Source organism: Haliotis rufescens, unplaced genomic scaffold (assembly GCF_023055435.1).
Source record: "Haliotis rufescens isolate VD_foot unplaced genomic scaffold, xgHalRufe1.0.p SCAF_12, whole genome shotgun sequence".
In the NCBI taxonomy this organism is placed as follows: Eukaryota; Metazoa; Mollusca; class Gastropoda; order Lepetellida; family Haliotidae; genus Haliotis; species Haliotis rufescens.
This window is the reverse complement of record NW_025963802.1, coordinates 226,933-249,749: the sequence shown is the minus strand read 5'-3', so window position 1 is coordinate 249,749 and position 22,817 is coordinate 226,933. Positions and strand designations below refer to the sequence as shown.

Here is a 22,817-nt window from a genome sequence, read left to right as displayed (position 1 = left end):
CAGATATTAGAAGTACATTCACTGACATTAACACATGTTTAGGCTTCAGCTTTCGTTTTTTAATACCTTTTCATGGGGTTGGGGGGTTGGATGTTCCAAAACAAGGTATATCGCTTCACAGGAATCAGTGAGTGAGTTGGGTTTAACGCCGCTTTTAAGAGTATTCCAGTCATATCACGTGTCAGATTAATTTGGGAGGGAAGCCCGAAGTGATGCAGGTCTCAGACGTTTACCACTTCGGTGAAACCCACTAGCACCAGTATGGTGCTGACAAACCTAGAAACATAATCGGGGCGAACGAGGATTCGATCCCACAATCATAGGTGTCTGGTGTGTCCAAGGGACGCAACTCTGCACAGCGAATCGCGGCGCCTTAGACGACCGGGCCACCCGTGTCCCTCGCTTCACAGGAAGTTTATTAAATTAAATATAGTTTCTTTGGTTTCGCTCAAAGTCTTGTTTTCCACGCATCAACGTAATCATTTCCTGATATAATACACATGGCTAACTACATTAAACAAGTGACGTTATATAGTATTGTGTTATTTGACTAATATTGCATGTATATATGTAGGTATAGAACACATGTTATCTCGAAAGTTATGAAACTATCATCACAATGAGATGAGATTTTATGAGTGACATCGATGACCACCTCCCCCCCTCCCCACTCCCGAGTCGTATTTCATCCGGGAACATGAACCATGAAACATGACATCGACAGTTGCATACGTCCACGTTGTTTCTATTACTTGATGGTGATACATGTACTTCAGTGTAGTAAAACTTGCTTCCCTGTTGCGAAGAGTTTGAAATTTTAAATTTATAAAAAATATAACCATGAAATTCTAGTTATTTATTATTTAACGTGAAATAGTAAATGTTTTTCATTCAAGCTTATACATTATTGACTGAAATCATACCAACATCGTAACACGTAATATTTATTGCACTTTGAGTGTCAATCGCTCATTTCTTAACTATTACTGCAAATTTCAGGAGTCTAATCATGGCTTGCATGATGTAATGTTTATATAAACCTGGACATAGTTTTGTGTGTGCAATACTTGCTTTTCCAACATGACATTTGATGCATATGTAACACAATGCACTATAATAAAACATATATTTTTTTAACAGCCTTCTTACTACAGTGACAATGTTTTCTTTTTTTTATAGCTAAAGTATTGCACGTGCAATAGTTGAGGTGACGTGGAGTTTAACGTCGCGTTCAAGATTATTCCACTTATGTAGCGACGTGCATGTGCGTGTTTGTTGCTGCTTGTACTGGTCCGGACTCATGTCGGTTTTATTTAGTGCTTGCCCACTGTGATAACCCACTAATTGTACTGACTTTGGACCGACCAGTCCTCGTTTTATCGCCATAACGCCGAGCGCAAGGTAGGGTAACAATATGTACTAGCCTTTTTTACGTCTTTTCTTTGACGCGGGCGGAGAACCACCGGCTTACTGACATGGTGGTTGTGTACAAAACATAGTTTGCACATGTCGATTTGAGCTCTAACTTGAGACCATATTACCGTAAAACAAATCCAGTACAGCAGGCCAACAAGGTTGCTATTCGATAAAGAACGTATTCAAAGGAAGCGGTTTTCATCTCAATCGTGATATGACTGGAATAATGTTAACTCACTAGTCGAACATTCAAGAATACATTTTCTGGAAGCAAAGAAAAAATCTCAAATTGATACAGTCACCTACCGGCGCGGTTTGGGATGGAGGGAGTAAGGTAAGGTGAGGTTAAACTGGGTTTAAGATTATTGCACTTATACAGCGACGTGCATGCACGTGTGTGTGTGTGTGTGGCTGCTTGTAATAGTCCGGCCTGATGCTAGCTCACTGAGATACCATGCCGCAGTTTAACATGAATACCCTACTCAGACACAGTATACTGACTCCGAGCCGACAAGTCCTGGTTTTAGCCCCTAAATGCCGAGCGCCAGACAGGGTAACAACAAGTACCATCTTTTAACGTCTTTTGGTATGACGCGGCCGGGGATCGAACCCTGGACCTTCCGTTCTCCGTAAAATCAGACAGCAGGTGGTGGTATACTGTGCCGTCCCTCATAGTCGCGGAGAATAGGTGGAGGAGAGTTTCTTGGGCTTCTGTCCGGCTCGGTACTGAAGCACATGTTACATATGTGGTCTTCCATTAGACAAGCGACAGCCACACCAGTGAGTGGGTACCCGGTGGGATGCGATGGTAATGTGACTGTAACCTTTAGCGGCTTATGTGCAGCTGGGGTGGTGGGATAGCCTAGTGGTGAAAGCGTTCGCTCTTCACGCCGACGACCCGGGTTCGATTCCCCACATGGGTTCAATGCGTGAAGCCCATTTCTGGTTTCCCCGCCGTGACATTGCCGGAATATTGCTAAAGCGGCGTAAAATAATACTCAGACTCTCACAGGCAGCTTCCGTTGTATACTCCCTAGTGAGCTGAGAATAAAGATCGAGTGCATACTGATCGATCTAATGACTGGGGTAATTAGGGATTCCCAGCTCCATGAGCACTGACTTGTTGAATGTAACCTAGGGTACTATATATGGTTTGACTTTTTAAGTCTTCTATTTAGACCCGTGAAGATCCGGGGTAGAATAGGTCTTCAGCAACCTATGCTTGTCGTAAGAGGCGACTAACGGGATCGGGTGGTCAGGCTCTCTGACTTGGTTGATGCATGTCATCGATCCCAATTGCGTGGATCGATGCTCATGATATCAATCACTGGATTGTCTGGTCCAGACTCGATTATTTACAGACCGCCGTCATATACATGTAGCTGGAATATTGCTGAGTGCGACGTTAAACAACAAACCAACCATTTTAAGCGGATTCTTACAAAAGTTTGCACATCGGTTTTTCGATTCATACCTCAATGAACCGAAAAAAATATACAGTCAATGCTTATAATTAAATTCAACAACGTAAAACATGTTTTATCTACAATAGTTTAACCTAAACAGTTGCATATATCAAAACAGACAAAAATGACGACATTGATAAACATTCCAGGTGTAGGAATACATACAGTGGCGTGACATGAATCAGGTGATCGTTTAATTTATGCATATAACTTTACACGCCTACACAGTCAGTAGCCAATCAACGGAGAGTGGGATTAAAACAATGTTCACTGGACCTGTCAATTAAGGCAAGAGGCGAAAAGAACTGCAACAGTCAGACTGTAAAGAACCGGAAGAAATATGCCCGAGAGAAGGCGGCTGTTTCAAATAGCATGGTCATTTACTGCGTGATTCAAACATTACTTCCCTGATTACGGTAAAACACAGTTGGAGAAATGCTAGTTAGAAATGAAACCCGATGACATGAAAGTTGAACCGAGCGGGAAAAAAACAGGCGAGCGAGCCTGCATGTTTGCTGTTTCATTCATTCTCGGCCTTCGGTTTCAAAGGGTAGTTTGGACAATGAATATGCATGAAAGTCGCTAAATGTCCTGTGCATGACGATACACGTGAGCAGAAAGGGAATTCCTTCGACTGTCATATTGGGATTCCCCGACATTCCGCAGTAATAAAAGTAGTGCGCCGCGGTGGGCGTGGCTTAATTCTTTACATTCATTGGGAAATGAATGCAATAACACGTGACCAATTCAGCTAATCAGAATGCAGGAATTTCCATGAAAACAACGAAAATTTAATTTTTGACCTTCACTTTGTGTGAGTTCATTGGAGTATGAACCTTCATAGAGTGAGGGCCAAACTGTATGAACGTCGGAGCTTGCGACAAAGTGAAGGTCAATTCTTATAATTTTTTTATCACAATTTCTTACCTCAAAAGATGTAGGCCTAGATCTAAACGCAATTTTATTTAGTACATGTGACTTCATGTTTAAACTGACAGCCATACAACAAGCAGCTATATCGCGGAGCAAAATAGTTCCTCAAAAAGAGAGGTGACATGGGCGTATGGATGCACAACTTGCTCTCCAGAAACATCTTACGCAGCACATTCGTTCAAATCATATCCTCATAAGATGAGAAAAGGTCTGTAAAGAACTACCTCAGTAAGTCAGTCACAATGACAGCGCGTCGTAATATATTTACATCAAGTACAAGACGTCAAAATGGCCGACACGATAAACGTGACGGGATAGATTTCCGAAGTTGTTGATGAACCTTTGGCGGTTACATGTGTTAGTCATCATTGATCAACTGGCCGATAATTGAAAGGTGATAAAAGATGCGTCAAACAGACACAAAGGTAATTTCATAGATTGCTGGAGACGGTCAATGTCAGCCTAGGCACGGATCGAGTGGATACTACGATAGTTTAGATGTGCATTTTTTCGTTTGTTCATTAGGATGGGCCGTAGCGATGATATTCGTGAACAATCATGCAGTCACGCTCTCTGACATTTCTCAAAGTATACTTAAACGCTGAAACGGTTCTAAATGACGAGAAAGAACGCTTATGCATGTTTTCGTGCTAGGGAATTCCCAGGGGTTTCCCCAGGAATGTGGAAGTAGTCCGTCAGTGTTTACGTCATTTCAAGAACACGGTCTCGTGAAAAACGTATGAACGTCAAATTGTGTCGTTCATACACTTATGAACGTCAATTTCGCGGTCATGTGACCGACCTCTCGTCCAATGGAAAAGCCGTATATCGTGTAAACTTCAAATTAAAAAATATTTAAGAATTGACCTTCACTTTGTGTGAGTTCATTGGAGATCTAAACACAATTTTATTTAATACGTGTGACTTCATGTTTACACTGACAGCCAAACAACAACCAGTTATATCGCGGAATAAAATAGTTCCCAGAAAGGAGAGGTGACATGAGCGTATGGATGCAGAACTTGCTCTTCAGAAACATCTTACGCAACAAATGTGTTTAAATAATATCACCATTAGATGAGAAATGTCTGTAAACAACTACCTCAGTAAGTCAGACACAATGACAGCGCGTCGTAATACATTTACATCAAGTACATGACGTCAAAATAGCCGACACGATAAACGTGACGGGAGAGATTTTCGAAGTTGTTAATGAACCTGTGCCGGTTACATGTGTTAGTCATCATTGATCAACTGGCCGATCATTGAAAGGTGATAAAAGATGCGTCAAACAGACACTACGGTCAGAAGTCACACGTACTAAATAAAATTGTGTTTAGATCTTGGCCTACATCCTTTGAGGTAAGAAATTGTGATAAGAAAATATAAGAATGGACTTTCTAATTGACTAATTATAATCACTGTGTCCGAGTCATTTCTCTATTACGCAGCCTGTGCTGAATGCATGCCGTATGGTCTTTGCTAACTTCAAACATACGGTCCCTTATAATTATGTCTTATGTTTAAATTGGCGCACTGTTTGAAGAGAAACCGCACACATGTTACGAGATCCTATATGCTTTGTTCGTGCTCAATTAAGAAATAGACTATAAAAGGTAATAGATGAGAGTTACCTCCCTTTGTAAATAAACCCAGGTTTTGCGGAAATGATTCAATGTTGAAAGCGAAATAACGTTAGTCGACGTGTTTCCCAGGTAGAAGGCTTGTCTGACGAACAGGTAGATCTAATAGTCACCGTCAAATGCTGCTATGGAATGTTCATTATTTGTACCTTTTGTTCATACAACAATCTGCCATTGCATAAATATCGAACTCTATCTTAGTCTGTCTCCACCTGATTTAGATGTGTAGACAGAGAACTTATTGACAACTGAAAATTCAAATCAAGATAACAGTACTGGCTTGCGACCAATTTATTGCCATTTTTTCGTTTTATTTCTTTATTATTCCGTGTATGAAGTTGATTGTACCAAAAACTTTGATTTTTGTGAAAACATTAGCAAATAACCTTATGTCTGTGGAAAACGTTTGAGAAGATTTCTGTTGTAACGCTACGAGAGGTGATCAAAACAATGGAACTAGAAATTCTCTTTTGACTAAGTGTACCTGTTACTACCATCATTTAATCAGCACTTGCCTCGTGGCACCACTTCAGTTATACAAATTACATTTTTATTAGCTCTGGTTTCTCACTCGATTATTTTATTCATTAAAATCATTAAGAAATGTTTTATCAATTTGTCGTCTACCAACTGGCAACCATTATTCCAAAAAAATGATCTACATAGCTCATTGATAACACTATGTACTTGGGCTGTAATGATTCACCATTCCTACGATATCATCGATACTTAACTGGATACACTTGTCACTTGAATCGTCAATTTGTCAGATCGTTAAACGCTATAAATAGAACAGGAACTAATAGAGTTACCACTCGTAATGGCAGAAGTAGCTTAGCATCACCTGTAAGCAGGGGAGAGCACGAGTTTGTGGTGGCTGAGGACGTGCCGACTAACTGTTACATTTAATAACCACCCTTTCATTTTATGACTGTTTTATTCTTGTAGTTTTTTTGTCAAAGTTTTTGCAATAACAATAAATAAATGTGTAAAGAAAGGTGTCAGAACTGTATTTCAGTGATTTCATCATTTCTTACTATTTGATGTGGTGAATCGTGATACCAGAAGTATCGTCACTCCGTAGCAAAAATAAAACGATATGCGATCACGTGTGCACTATAACGGGGGATGGCGGTAATTGATCCTTGGCGATAACTAGTACTAGTAAGTCCTAGTCGACGCTGAAACAACGTTGTAAGTTCAAGATTTTGTTTGTTGTTTAATGCTGCACTCAGCCATATTCCAGCTATATGATTGCAGTCTGTAAATAATTGAGTCTGGACCAGACAATCCAGTGATTGACATTATGAGCCATGCATCAACCAAGTCAGCGAGCCTGACCACCCAATCCCGTTAGTTGCCTCTGATGACAAGCATATTCACCTTTTATGGCAAGGACGGGTTGCTGAAGACTATTCTACCCCGATTTTCAGTTCAAGATGTTTTCACAGGTCGCATAAGTTGAATTGTTTCAACGTTAATACATGGTTGATCAACATCGCGACAGGAATCAATCATCATCCAACGTTGAAAAAACCCATTGTGTGCCTGCTGGGGTATATAAAAATAATGTTTTACACGTTTCAGGTATTTCTTCTACAATGGCTGCAAACGTTCTTGGGATGGCATTTGTCCCCTACTACAATCACTTAATGACGATATTGGAAACAAACAAGGAACTCAAGAAAACTGCCACAGGTATACTAGTCCACAGGAATTATATGTTAGCGTGTAAAGTATAAAATAATCATATAAGAAAAAATTCTGTTCCCTCTAACATGGAATTCCTGTGTATGAGTTGTATATGTATGATGTCAGTGCAGTGCAGTCACTGACCGACAATTGTTAAATATTCATATAGATCTAGAACAATACAGCCATCCTTTTTATTTTATGCTACTGGCCACAAACCAATTATCGCAATTTTGTCGTCTTATTTCTGAAATATTCCATGTATAGGTTTAAAATTGACTGAACCAATAACTGTTTTAAACTAGTGGTAGAGTGTCTGCCAGGAGAGCAGAAGGCCAAGGGTTCGATTTCCGACCGTTTCATACCAAAAAACATTAAAAGATGGTACCCTGTCTGGCGCTCGGCATTAAGGGAATAAAACAAGGATTGGTCGGCTCGGAGTCAGTATCCTGAGTGGGTACCCAGTGGGTGGGGTGTTCATGTTAAACTGCGGCATGGTATCTCAGTGTGCTAGCACTATAAATCAGCATCTGTCCGGACAAGTACAAGCAGCCCCATCATTTCACATCATGTCAGTCATTTCGTAAACTGGTGGGAGGTTTATATCCCTCCGGTCATATCGTAGCCAGGTTGTGTCATATTCCTGGGTCATTTAGCATCCCTTTATTCCATCATAGGACAATGTTGTAAATAGTTTGACTAATAAAAATTTACATTTCCCAAAATACATACTTGACGTAAAGAGAAGCCTCTAGCATTTTGATTATTAAAATTAATTAATTGATATTGCCAATTGAACTAGTGTTGCTTATAAGCTCACCCACTGATTGGCTCAACTGGTATCTACACACTCAGTTGCTCCTACACTACTTGTGTGATTTGTTGTTTGACTGGTGATGAGTAGGGTACATGAGGCCATCCAGATGGCAGCATCCAGTTTCGCCTGCATCCAGTTTCCCTACAACCAGTTTCACCTGCAGTCTTAAATAAACAAAGATGGGGCTCAGTGATTTTGTTATGGTGTCACTTAAAGTCTCTCAACCCTCCAATAGTCAACCGAATGGGCCAGTCCAGTACTGTTGATTAATTCCTACAGGGACTGAGATAATCTCAAGTTAAAAGCTAAGATCGTACCGTTAAAAAATAGTAGGCCGATGGTAGGCTTAAAAAAAGAAAAGAATTGGTTCTCAGGCAATGACTTTTTAAAATATAGTGCGGGCGGTGATTTGGTTGTTTTTTTCTTGTTCAAACTAGTATGTAACCAAACAAACAGTTGTGTACCATCAACCTGGGAAAGGGCCTCCCTCCATAAACAAGCATACAAACTCCTATTGCTGCCATGACCATAACAGGAGATGTATAGTAAAGCAGTGCACATGTAAAGGGAAGTAACTGCGTGCAATATTCGATCACAAGATTTAGGATTTTAATAAAAAAAAAATTAATATGGAAATAAAAATGAAACATGCCACAGACTTTAGGATGATGCGGGCGGTGCCTGAGAACCATGGCTATTTTTTCTTTTAGCCTAACATAGACACTGACAATGGACAAGTCCATATGTTATACATGGGGAGCAATGTCAAAAGTGTGGGCATTGTTCCACACAACTTGTAGTTGTTAGTAGCTGTAGGCCAACAGCAGCTGTCACCATCCAGATAGTGCGTGCAGTGGGACAGAGGAGTAGAGGGCCATGAAGACCTCGGTCATAAAAGTTGTGAGACAATAGCATGTAATAGAACTGAGTGGGATACAGCTATGTAATGACCTACCTTCGTGTTTGTTGTTCAGGTATATTCATGCAAGATGACCTACCTACCCGTTTGTTGTTCAGGTATATTCATGCAAGATGACCTACCTACCCGTTTGTTGTTCAGGTATACTCATGCAAGATGACCTACCTACCCGTTTGTTGTTCAGGTATATTCATGCAAGATGACCTACCTACCCGTTTGTTGTTCAGGTATATTCATGCAAGATGACCTACCTACCCGTTTGTTGTTCAGGTATATTCATGCAAGATGACCTACCTACCCGTTTGTTGTTCAGGTATATTCATGCAAGATGACCTACCTACCCGTTTGTTGTTCAGGTATATTCATGCAAGATGATCTACCTTCGTGTTTGTTGTTCAGGTGTAATCAATAAGTTGATCTACCTTCGTGTTTGTAGTTCAGGTGTAATCAATAAGTTGATCTACTTTCGTGTTTGTTATTCAGGTGTAATCAATTAGTTGACCTACCTACCTGTTTGTTGTTCAAGTGTAATCAATAAGTTGATGTACCATCGTGTTTGTAGTTCAGGTGTAATCTATTAGTTGATCTACCTTCGTGTTTGTAGTTCAGGTGTAATCAATAAGTTGATGTACCTTCGTGTTTGTTGTTCAGGTGTAATCAATAAGTTGATGTACCTTCGTGTTTGTTGTTCAGGTGTAATCAATAAGTTGATGTACCTTTGTGTTTGTTGTTCAGGTGTAATCAATAAGTTGATCTACCTTTGTGTTTGTTGTTCAGGTGTAATCAATAAGTTGATCTACCTTCGTGTTTGTTGTTCAGGTGTAATCAATAAGTTGATGTACCTTCGTGTTTGTTGTTCAGGTGTAATCAATAAGTTGATCTACCTTCGTGTTTGTAGTTCAGGTGTAATCAATAAGTTGATCTACCTTCGTGTTTGTTGTTCAGGTGTAATCAATAAGTTGATGTACCTTCGTGTTTGTTGTTCAGGTGTAATCAATAAGTTGATCTACCTTCGTGTTTGTAGTTCAGGTGTAATCAATAAGTTGATCTACCTTTGTGTTTGTTGTTCAGGTGTAATCAATAAGTTGATATACCTTCGTGTTTGTTATTCAGGTGTAATCAATAAGTTGATCTACCTTCGTGTTTGTTGTTCAGGTGTAATCAATAAGTTGATGTACCTTCGTGTTTGTTGTTCAGGTGTAATCAATAAGTTGATCTACCTTCGTGTTTGTAGTTCAGGTGTAATCAATAAGTTGATCTACCTTCGTGTTTGTTGTTCAGGTGTAATCAATAAGTTGATCTACCTTTGTGTTTGTTGTTCAGGTGTAATCAATAAGTTGATCTACCTTCGTGTTTGTTGTTCAGGTGTAATCAATAAGTTGATGTACCTTCGTGTTTGTTGTTCAGGTGTAATCAATAAGTTGATCTACCTTCGTGTTTGTAGTTCAGGTGTAATCAATAAGTTGATCTACCTTCGTGTTTGTTGTTCAGGTGTAATCAATAAGTTGATGTACCTTCGTGTTTGTTGTTCAGGTGTAATCAATAAGTTGATCTACCTTCGTGTTTGTAGTTCAGGTGTAATCAATAAGTTGATCTACCTTTGTGTTTGTTGTTCAGGTGTAATCAATAAGTTGATATACCTTCGTGTTTGTTATTCAGGTGTAATCAATAAGTTGATCTACCTTCGTGTTTGTTGTTCAGGTGTAATCAATAAGTTGATCTACCTTCGTGTTTGTTGTTCAGGTGTAATCAATAAGTTGATCTACCTTCGTGTTTGTAGTTCAGGTGTAATCAATAAGTTGATCTACCTTCGTGTTTGTTGTTCAGGTGTAATCAATAAGTTGATCTACAATCGTGTTTGTAGTTCAGGTGTAATCTATTAGTTGATCAACCTTCGTGTTTGTTGTTCAGTTGTAATCAATAGGTTGATCAACCTTCGTGTTTGTTGTTCAGGTGTAATCAGTAAGTTGATTTACCTTCGTGTTTGTTGTTCAGGTGTAATCAATAAGTTGATCTACCTTCGTGTTTGTAGTTCAGGGTGTAATCAATAAGTTGATCTACCTTCGTGTTTGTAGTTCAGGGTGTAATCAATAAGTTGATGTACCTTCGTGTTTGTAGTTCAGGTGTAATCTATTAGTTGATCTACCATCGTGTTTGTAGTTCAGGTGTAATCTATTAGTTGATCTACCTTAGTGTTTGTTGTTCAGGTGTAATCAATAAGTTGATCTACTTTCGTGTTTGTTGTTCAGGTGTAATCAATAAGTTGATCTACCTTCGTGTTTGTTGTTCAGGTGTAATCAATAAGTTGATGTACCTTCGTGTTTGTAGTTCAGGTCTAATCAATAAGTTGATCTACCTTCATGTTTGTTGTTCAGGTGTAATCAATAAGTTGATCTACCTTTGTGTTTGTTGTTCAGGTGTAATCAATAATTTGAACTACCTTCGTGTTTGTTGTTCAGGTATATTCAAGCAGGTGGCGTGGGGAGCTGGGGGTACCATTGCTGGGGGTGTTGTCGGAGGACCAGTCGGTGCCATGGTTGGAGGACTTGCAGGTTTGTTATATATTTAAGTGCAACAGACTAGGAATTCAAGCATGTGATAGTCATACAGGACAAGAGTAATTTGGGGGAAAATATTTCAATGTACAAAGTACAATTTTGTTCCTAAAATACTTGTGTCAAAAATTAAACAAATAGAAGATTATTTTTTGTGGAAATGTCCATTCCAAAAAAGTTATAAGGAGCAAAGATGTGTTGTTTGAGTGAATCTTCAATTTATTATCCAACATGTTCAGGCTATAGACCTGTTAATGTCACACTTTTCATGTTATCTCTGACATCTTTGAAAATAAATGTTTGTTGTTTTTTTGTTAAACTACTGGCAACAAGAGCTGATTTTGCTCATCATAGTTTGAAATGAATGTAAATGAACGAAGTGAAACAGGTGAAGATTGCAGGTGTTAAGCTTATGTCTGAATGATTCTTTATGTATATGATTAAGTAACCCGTGAAGATCCGGGGTCTTCAGCAACCCATTGCGACTATGCTTGTCATAAGAGGCGTAAGAAGCGACTAACGGAAATCGGCTAGTCATGCTCATGGCTTGGTTGATGCATGTCATCGTATCCCTATTGCTTGGGTCAATTCTTCTCCTGATGTCAATCACTGGATGGTCTGGTCCAGATTTGATTATTTACAGACCGCCGTCATATAGCTGGAATATTGAGGCATTAAACAACAAACAAACAAAACAAAGCAATAACCTTCATTTCCTTTGTTTCTGTTTTAATATTCAAATCCATAAATTAAATTCTATTAATGACAAACTAAACTGGCTATGCAAATCTGTATCAAAACAACAATTTCTGATCATGTTTTACATGAGTTCCCCATGTTTCTGTCAGGGTCTTTGATGGGCTACTGTATGAGTGATGAGTACCAATCAATGATCACGACACTGAAAGGACTGACAGATGAGGACAAACGGCAGCTAGTCAGCCAAGTCCAAGGTGTGGTAGGATCGTCAGGGCTGGAGGCTCTCACTCGCTTCATAGGGGCACAGGCCCAGAGGGAAATTCTACTCAACGTACTGAACAAGTTTACTACAGATCTCAAAGGAGGATAGCCATTTGTAGAAAACATTCATGGACTCTTTCTTCCATGGATGATGTCCAGATATAAGACAGCTAATGTTCTGTAACACGTGATACATACCGGTATAATTTTCATTCTTATCCTAGAGGATTTAGATATGCACTTTATGTGTACATGTATTTTTCTTGTGTGCCAGTGACCGAAATGAGAAAACAGCTTGTACTTATGATATTTTTATATTTTTTTATTTAAATGGTATTAATATTCATGAATATCATGTTGCTCTAAACACAATGTGAAAGAGAGACCTGAATATGTATGCTTTTTAACAAGGGAGGGAGTTATTTCCCCTTGCAAAGTTTGGCCATATTGTGTTGGCACATCTTCTCATCAGATCATGGATATTATGTTATTATGTATATCATTTTGGTTTGTGCTCTCTTCATCAGCCTGTTTTTATTAACAAAATTAGTATATACATACATGTAGATATGCATTAGGACTGGGACGAGTCCAAATTTACTTCCCGGGTACCCGCCCCCCTATTAATCGCCCACCCACACTATATTTTTAAAGAACATTGCCTGAGAACCAATTCTTTTATTTTTTAAGCCTTATGTGTACATGTATTCATCCTCGTGTGCCAGAGACTGAAATGAGAAAAAAGATTGTACTTATTGATATTTTTATATTCTTTAATTAATGTGGTATTAATATTCATGAATATCACGTGGCTCTAACACAATGTGAAAGAGAGATCTGAAAATGTATGCTTTTTAACAAGGGAGGGAGTTATTTCCCCTTGCAAAGTTTAGCCATGCTCAGCTTAAGAAAATAAGAGAATTGAATCTCAGGCAATGTTTTTTGAAAATATAGTGCAGGTGGGGTGTGCCTTTTTTTGGTTGTATAAACTTGTATGTAACCAAATAAACAATTGTGTACAATCAACCTGAGAAAGGGCCTCCCTACAAAAAATACTGGAACACAGTATTTTACTACAGTTTGACTTTTGTGATTTCTTTGGGGTTTTAAAAAAATGGAAATACAAACAAAACATGCGGCAAACTTTATGATGATGCGGGTGGTGCTTGAGAACCAAGACTATTCTTTTCTTTTAGCCTTTTGTTGTCACATTTTTACATCAGACCATGGGTAGTATGTTATTATGTATCATATATATCATTTTGGTTTGTGCAATCTTCATCAGCCTGTTCATATTAAAGAAAATAATTAACACTGTCTAAGTATATACATAGATTTAGATATGCATACCACCAGTATTTTTTTTAAATAGCAACATTACGATGTAGGTATTATACAGGTCTTGATGTCATAGAGCACTCCACCATGTCACTTTTCTATCCTAGTGTACTTAAGTAATCCTTTGCATACTTCTGTTTGCTGGGTGAATTCAGGTTTTTCAGTGCATAATCCTTTGGAGAACTATTGGAGAAGTACATAACATCCCCTCATTGTTACATGTATCATCAATCAAGTGTATACTGATGCTTATATGTGTGTATAAATGAAATAAAGTATGGATTGGTTGATTTTATACAAGCTTTTTGTTTTAGTCTAGGTGTTCTCACTTCCAACACTTTTTTATATGTTTCCTGTAGGTTCCCAATGGGGACACGCTATAGAATAGGTTTCCAGCAGGCCATTGGTGGCTTGTGTAACTAGGGACTATATCTGAGTGGCTGAGACAGCTGTGCTTCATTGTGCCCTGGATTGTCAGGTTTGCGTTCAGTCACTGATCTGCAAAGTTCTGGAAACAGCTGGAATGTTAAACAACATTCACCCACATCTTACGGTTGTGAATTTCTTTCTCCAGTATTAAGATGTGTGAGTGTGTTTGTCCAGTACTAAGATGTGTGAGGATGTTCGTCAAGTATTAAGATGTGTGAGTATGTTTGTCCAGTACTAAGATGGGTGAGTATGTTTGTCCAGTATTAAGATGTGTGAGGATGTTTGTCCAGTATTAAGATGTGTGAGTGTGTTTGTCCAGTACTAAGATGGGTGAGTATGTTTCACCAGGATTAAGATGTGTGAGTATGTTTCACCAGTATTAAGATGTCTGACTGTGTTTGTCAAGTATTAAGATGTCTGACTGTGTTTGTCAAGTATTAAGATGTGTGTGTATGTTTGTCCAGTACTAAGATGGATGAGTATGGTTGTGAATTTCTTTCTCCAGTATTAAGATGTGTGAGTGTGTTTGTCCAGTACTAAGATGTGTGAGGATGTTCGTCAAGTATTAAGATGTGTGAGTATGTTTGTCCAGTACTAAGATGGGTGAGTATGTTTGTCCAGTATTAAGATGTGTGAGGATGTTTGTCCAGTATTAAGATGTGTGAGTGTGTTTGTCCAGTATTAAGATGTCTGACTGTGTTTGTCAAGTATTAAGATGTGTGTGTATGTTTGTCCAGTACTAAGATGGATGAGTATGTTTCACCAGTATTAAGATGTCTGACTGTGTTTGTCAAGTATTAAGATGTCTGACTCTGTTTGTCAAGTATTAAGATATGTGTGTATGTTTGTCCAGTATTAAGATGTGTGAGTGTGTTACACCAGGATTAAGATGTGTCAGTGTTTGTCCAGTATCAAGATGTCTGACTGTTTGTCAGGTTTTAAGATGCCTGACTCTGTTTGTCAAGTATTAAGATGTGTGAGTGTGTTTGTCCAGTACTAAGATGGGTGAGTATGTTTCACCAGGATTAAGATGTGTTAGTATGTTTCACCAGTATTAAGATGTCTGACTGTGTTTGTCAAGTATTAAGATGCCTGACTGTGTTTGTCAAGTATTAAGATGTGTGAATGTGTTTGTCAAGTATTAAGATGCCTGACTGTTTGTTAAGTATTAAGATGTGTGAGTGTGTTTGTCCAGTATTAAGATGTCTGAATGTGTTTGTCCAGTATTAAGATGTGTGTATTTGTCAAGTATTAAGATGTGTGAGTATGTTTGTCAAGTATTAAGATGTGTGAGTATGTTTGTCCAGTATTAAGATGTGTGAGTGTGTTACACCAGGATTAAGATGTGTGAGTATGTTTGTCAAGTATTAAGATGTGTCAGTATGTTTGTCCAGTATTAAGATGTGTGTGTTTGTCAAGTATTAAGATGTGTGAGTGTGTTTGTCAAGTATTAAGATGTCTGACTGTTTGTCAAGTATTAAGATGTGTGAATGTGTTTGTCAAGTATTACGATGCCTGACTGTTTGTCAAGTATTAAGATGTGTGAGTGTGTTTGTCCAGTATTAAGATGTCTGAATGTGTTGGTCAAGTATTAACATGGCAATGTAACTCGTTCTCCCCATAAGGTGCTTGTTGTTACCCAGCTTGGCGTCCGGCATTAAGGGTGTTAAACAAGGTCTGGTCCACTCCGAGTCTGTATACTGTGTACATGCACATCCCTATATATATAAGCCCAATAATCTTGAACTCAACATTAAAGCCCATTTCACTTCACCTACAAGTTGTATGCCCGTTTGTGATGCATGTACTACTTAATAGGAAAAGTCATCACCAATCAAAACATATGAAAACATCACACCTTTCTTTTGAAACTTGGGAATAAACGCATTTAGAAACGTGTACAAATCTCGAGACGAGGCGGCTATATTTTACGTACGCTTTAATCAATACTACCTGTACTACAGCAAGCAGTGGATGTTTTATCTCTTTTCAATATCACTTCTGTGACGCTCATTGTGTCCGTACGTATATACATAGTTAGAGAAAGAGATATTATACAAAGAACTGTTTTATCAGTTGAATGTATCAGATAAAGTATTTGTACACGTGCCAATTCCTTTATCCCGTAAACAAAGCACGTTTGATCATCGCATATACTAAATTTCCAGAATATTCATGAAAACTTTGACTTAAAAAACATTCATTCATTGATAAATCGCTTGTATTCGAATCAGTAGAGATTACTGACGGAATAAAACATACAATGCAGTCCCCGAGTTGGGTTCGAACCCAGTGACTGATGTGTGGGAGGATTTTTTTTATAGAAAACAGTTTTATTTGAATCATGAAAATACAAGTTGGGGACAAGAGATACTTGTACAAATATTTGCCCCCTGTCAAAAAAAGTTAACTACGGCCTTGTTGGCTACATATTATCATAAATTTTGAAAAGCCTTCTTTGCGGAAAAGATTCATCAAATTGTTGTTAAATCCCGGCAGAACCGTGACAGTCCAGGAAACGAGGATATATGTAGGAGACTTCACCAGGTGTTTGCCACGGCACTGTAGCTCACCTGGGAATGGTGTCAATGGTTTAAAATGGCGACTAAGCCACGTGACATAATTAAGTTGCCGTCAGAGTTGATAGTCAAATATTCTGCATAAATACTGAGGATAAACCAGCACGTAAATCTTGTGATTTTAACAAAATGTGTCGTCATAGGAGACGCGTGCAAGCTCAGCTCCCTCAGTCTGGCAACTACAGAGTAGAGAAGTTTGCAAAGCTGAATATGAATTTTGAGGCAATTTAAGAGCACGGTCAAAGAAGTTTCAGCTTTCAGTATGGTCAAATCAAGTACAAAAGGTCAAATCAAGCTCATAACTTAAAACCTCGGGGAAAAATGCATCTAATTTCATTACTTTTTTTTCAAAGAAATGGCCGAATAATGGTCATTAATAGGTTTCTCAACATGCCGGCCATATTGGAATCTTATTCGAACCTCGTAAGCAACAGGGGTATTATCATTGGTCAAGTGGTGTCACAAAAGTGGTAAACGTCTGTGACGTGCATCACTTCGGGCTTTCCTCCCACATTAAGCTGACACGCCGTGATAAAACTGAAATACTGTTCAAAGCGGCGTTAAACCCAACTCACTCACTCACTCACTCACTTACTTGATTCCCACACAGAAGCCCCCATACGTATCTCAAAACCTATTGAAAAATAACAATCTGAAGTTATTTAAGGATTTTTTATGTATTCTTTTGTGTGCATCTATCGAAGGATAACAGTCACAAAACGTTGATTTGTTTATAACTGCACAACGAAACAATGTTTATCAATGTGATCACATTAGTAGCACTGAAAGTATCTGAGGTAAGTTCTTAGGAAACATGTCAATCCCCTGTAAATTAATTTTGACCGCTCCTTTGCTGGTGAAGTAATTCCTCAGTCAAGGAACATCTAATTCTGATAACGAAGTAGCTGTTAATTATCCATTGAAGAAACTATTCACTTCAACAGAGGTATTATCAAGCACAATAAACACCAGGGCCTGGTGGGCTCACGCATCAACGTATAGAGTATGCTGGAAGATCTTTATTTATGCATATTATGTTACTTTTGTTTGTTTGTTGTTGTTTAACGCCGCACTCAGCAATATTCCAGCCATATGACGGCGGTCTTTAAATAATCGAGTGTGGACCAGACAATCCAGTGTTTGACGTCATGAGCATCGAACCACGCAATTGGGATCAATGACATGCATCACCCAAGTCAGCGAGCCTGACCACCCGATCCCGTTAGTCGCCTTTTACGACAAGCATAGTCGCCTTTTACGGCAAGCATGGGTTGCTGAAGACCTATTCTACCCCGTATCTTCACGGCTCTATTATGTTACTATTCATTGCTACTAGCTCGTATTATTAAACAAGAATATATTCCAAAGTGTACAGTATCGGCGAAATCTTATACCATTACATGAGGAACAAGGAGAAACTAAAAACCTAAGCGTTGCTTACAAATGCCGTAAAATACAATGTAATCAAGAGTGCTGTCCAAACTATAGGATTTAATACTAAATCAATGTCGCCTGAAAATCTGTACATTAGCGTATAAATTGTCTGTAAGAAAATGAACTGTTTTTGCTGGAGTGTACATAAGTATTGTTAACCGTCAGCAAAATAGAGATGAAAATAATACAGTAAACTACGTTTATAACGAATACGCTTATAACGAACAGAACGATATAAGAAACTTACTTTTTGGTCCCGACCCTTTGTTGTATAAATGTTGTATATAGGCTTATAACGAACTACGGTTATCACGAACAAAAATTAGTGGTCCCTTCGAGTTCGTTATAACCGTAGTTTACTGTAATGTGAATGGATCACTGGTGCTGACACCAGGTGTTCGCCAAAAGGGGAAGCATGTCCTGGTCTACCCATAGCACCTGCCACTCAAAACATTTGCATGAAAAAGTAACTGTTTGTTGCCTGACGCAGCATCAACAAGCACCGGAGATCATGCATAATGAAATAGAGCAATACAATTGTTGTAATATTAATAAAAGGATACAGCAAATGTTTCTATTCTGACTTGGATAGTTTAGACATAAAACATAGTTTAGAATTATTAGCATGTTACGTCATGTCTTTAAAAGGTTTTGAAAAGAAAAGCGACAAAAATCTTTTCCATAATTGTATAAACTCAGGGTAACATATATACATTGTCCAACAGCATCACTGTCAGAATAAAGTCCACGTCATACATATATTGAAAAACAAAGAACAAACGCAGCGAATACCAAGTTTAATTACCTCTTGGCGGCCACATTAAAAATCGTATTCCAGCCTCTTGAACATATCGGGGTGCCACCATTGGGGATAATCGAGGGGGAAAACGCAACATATAAATGTTGAATCCTACAGCTAGAGAAAACATGTTCCGAATTCCATTACATTTTGAGCGGAAATGGCCGAGTCATAATGTTTAAAAATGGGGTTTTCAATATGGCTGCCAAGGCGGACAAAAGGCCATGAGCTACAGGTGAGCTACAATTTGATTTGATTTGTTTGTTTGTTTCTTTGTTGATTAACGCCGCACTCAGCAATATTCTAGCTTTATGACGGCGGTCTGTAAGTAATCGAGTCTGGACATGAGCATCGATCCACGCAATTGGGATCGCTGACGTGCATCAACCAAGTCAGCGATCCTGACCACCCGATCCCGTTAGTCGCCTTTTACGGCAAGCATGGGTTGCTGGTGACCTATTCTACCCCGGATCTTCACGGGCCGCTACAATTTGAATTAGATTGTGTAGTGTTATAACGGGGACGTTATCGGAGGGGAACAACCGGTCCATTGAGGAACAGCACGTGCAGAGGACGCCAGCTCTGTATAAAGAGGAACACCTCCTCGATGGAGGAATACCAGCGCTAGAGAAACATATGTTGGATAGAGGACCACTTCCTCGATGACTGGGTCACCCGTGTACCTCTGCGGTTACATAATAAACTGTCAATGTACACATAACCGTTGTGGGTGAGTTGGGCTTATCGCCGCTTTGAACAGTATTCTAGTTATATCACCCCGTGCCAGCTTGATATGGGAGAAAGCCCGAAGTGATCCACATTGGTGAAGCCCACGAGCACGGATATGGTGCTGACAAACTTAGAAACGTAATCGGGGCGAACCGGGGTTCGAACCCACGATCACAGGTTTTAGGCGTGTCCAAGGGACGCAACCCTGCACAGCGAATTGCGGCGCATTAGACGACTGGGCCACCCGTACCCCTCATAAGTCATAACCAATGTGAGCGTTATGTCAACAAATAGAGTATATACAGTTTTTTATAGAAATATCAATCTTGTTTTCACTATGCATGAAATTACATGTTTACTCCATAATAACACAAAAAGAAGACTTAAATCTTTTCCCATTTTCCAGTTGACATAAACATAGTTGTTTAAAGATATATCCCCGTGCAAAAAAAGAAGAAAAAAACAAGCAGTGAATGCTTGCTCTTTGGAAGCATCAGAGGGGATACAAAATGTATCCATTATATTGCTTCATTAATCTCAGGAATGGTGCACAGGTGCACAAGTGGTTTCTAATGCAAATTTGCTGGCATGTGTGATGTTTTAAATGCTTTAGTTAACGACAATGTGGTTTCTTTGATCATTGGATATAATAAAGTAATACAAGTGTATATTTCATATGTTTTACGAATCCAGGCAAGTTCGGTCTCAGCGGATCAGTCATAAACGTACTTTTATCTCAATATTTTATAGAAATGTATTTGATAATTGAAATAAACTAGTGCATTTGATTGATAACTGAACTGTGATCCTATTGGCCAGGTAGGACTACATGTTTTTGAGTTCGTCATATATATTTCCCCGGGTCTGTCAGCAGTGGATTGGCTGCAAAAGTTACGTTCGGTCGCATGACGGCCTATCACTGCGAGATGTGCAGACACGGCCCTTGGCTAAATATATCCAGCTCCACCATTGGATGGTTTGTCTGGAGTTATTGTAGAAGGAGAAACGCCCCAACCATGCTACAAGGCACACTGTGACGATTCATCTCACAGCTTATAACGATTTGGAACGCTCTCGAAATTTACACGTGAGTATGTCTGACACTTACACCCTTTTCTTAAAATATTCCCTACATGTGGTTTATTTGTATTGTACATACAGTAATTGTGTGTCGACTATAATCTGTGCCTCCTTGTCAGTCAGCGATATGTGGAATTTGCCTCAGTCTGGCAAAATGTATGCTTCTATATAAATACCCGTTTTAGTGTTTGGCTTGAAAGTCATGGTAGTTTAAGTGATGAACAAAACACGGTTTAAAACAGAAACACGTCTGAAAATATTTATGGTATATTCTATAATTGACTACAGTATGGTATCTGAGCGTTCGCCCTTTCTTTGCTTCATTGACGCACTGAAAGGTTTTTATGGAATTCATCGTAACTGTCTCTTGTATAGCAGTTTTCCAGCAATATCACAGAGGGGGATACCAGAAATATGCTTCACACATTCTACCATCGACACTTATATTTAGGGTCCATGATTGTACTCATATGGGAACTAGAACCCGTGTGTAAAGGACCACTTTGACTAGCTGGACCATTTTTTCTAATCTGTACGGGTAAGAAACAGCGGTGACCAGACATGTGACCAAAGTCTGGCTCAGTTTAATCACTTCTATATGGTGAAATTCGTTTAGATGCACATATTCGTTTTTACTTAAAACTTCAAAGCTATGTAGCGAACAGAACTGGGATAAACACTTTAGATAATTATATCTGTCACATGCAACTATGTGTTTAATTGACAAACATTTAATAAGAGCAAAATCATCTGCACTTCTTGTGATTTGTATTTTTACTCAGTTCGCCAATGGCAGTGCTACTGACTCGATGTCCGTCATTTGTAGCTAAATACAGCAGAGCATAAAAGTGGTAATGCGGAACTAAAACGGAATACAATTTCTTATTTTTATACAGATCGCTAATGAAAAAGAGCAATTCCTATAAAAATGGTCGGTTAGCGGGTTACAGCCTATTACAGTTGTGAAGGAGACGAAGCATTTGTTAAAACTATGTTGTTTCATATGCAAAGCTTATTATCAAAGTTCATGTTTCTCAAAGGTTGGAAATGTGAATGACAATCATCAGAAAACAAAACTCTCAAGATTCCTTTCATTCTTGGAAGTATTACATTTATGCCACTTCTGGTCGAGGGGATGTGAGTAATAATATAGTCAAAAATCTCTTAAAATTAGAAATATTGACTCGTTGCATTCAGATTCTGCTCACAAGTTTGAAATGGGGTTTAGTAGCAGCCAAAAGAAAATCTTAAGATTCCATAAACTGTAGATTTTACAGGCGTTATCCCATTTCTGGTCAAGGCGATATGAGTAATAATATAGTATTTTCTTGAGTACAGTGCTCACTTTTCCCAAAAAAACACAGCTGTGTAGAACGGGGTGCGCATTATACACGAAATAATCAGTTTTGATGGTTTTTTCCCCATGGAAAGACGTTAGATCCACGAGCACCGTGAGCACGTAACACCTGAAATACCATGTCAACAAATCCATACTGAAGTACGCAAATTAATCATGTAATTACATTGTCTTGCTATAAAACGTGTTCTTTGTATATCTGGACTTATGTTTGTAACTTATTTCATTAATTTTATTCAAAATTCCTTTTAATATTGTTTTAATTAATTTCGGCGAAAGCGTGGGTGAAGCGATCGGAAGATCGGACATCTCACCGTTATTAACAGTAACAACGGTCAGATTACCGCTATTGACGCCTTGAAACGAACTTTAGTTGACAGAGAATATATATCATAAATGCCATACTTTAACCCGTTAAAAGTCATATTTGTTTTTGTTTGACGATTCTATGTCAACACGTAATTCTCGCGATCACGTGGGCGGGAGCCTTGACGGTGACTGGTCAGACTGGTTCCATGTAAAAAATAATGCCAGGGAATGGCGATCAGCTGCTTCGCTTAGGGTTATTATTATTTTAAATATGTTCAGTAAAAGTTGCATCTAAATTAACAAGATATTGGAATATATTAATCCTGATTAAAACAAAAAATAGTTTCAGATACAATTTTTGC

General features: G+C 38.7%; 2 protein-coding genes across 3 annotated transcripts in view; both read left to right on the top strand.

Moving 5' to 3' along the window:
- The first annotated feature begins 5,413 nt into the window (after positions 1–5,413).
- On the top strand, positions 5,414–14,034 carry LOC124128135. Its single transcript, XM_048393229.1, has 4 exons — positions 5,414–5,554; positions 7,046–7,156; positions 11,346–11,438; positions 12,290–14,034. Exons 2-4 carry the CDS (start codon positions 7,060–7,062, stop codon positions 12,508–12,510), a joined length of 411 nt encoding a protein of 136 aa, XP_048249186.1. The 5' UTR covers positions 5,414–5,554; positions 7,046–7,059; the 3' UTR covers positions 12,511–14,034.
- A 6,700-nt stretch (positions 14,035–20,734) lies between these two features.
- LOC125378209 overlaps positions 20,735–22,817 on the top strand; it is a 58,322-nt gene continuing 56,239 nt past the window's right edge. For both annotated transcript variants that reach the window (XM_048393227.1, XM_048393226.1), the window contains exon 1: positions 20,735–20,796. The gene's annotated coding sequence lies outside the window, so the exon portion shown is untranslated. The remainder of the gene's footprint in view (positions 20,797–22,817) is intronic.

Bases quoted from the DNA above. Each gene is read 5' to 3' on its own strand.
- LOC124128135 (XM_048393229.1), top strand. From the start codon at position 7,060: ATGGCTGCAAACGTTCTTGGGATGGCATTTGTCCCCTACTACAATCAC. The intron at 7,157-11,345 runs GTATACTAGTCC...TTTGTTGTTCAG, and splicing joins ACTCAAGAAAACTGCCACAG to GTATATTCAAGCAGGTGGCG. The intron at 11,439-12,289 runs GTTTGTTATATA...TGTTTCTGTCAG, and splicing joins CATGGTTGGAGGACTTGCAG to GGTCTTTGATGGGCTACTGT.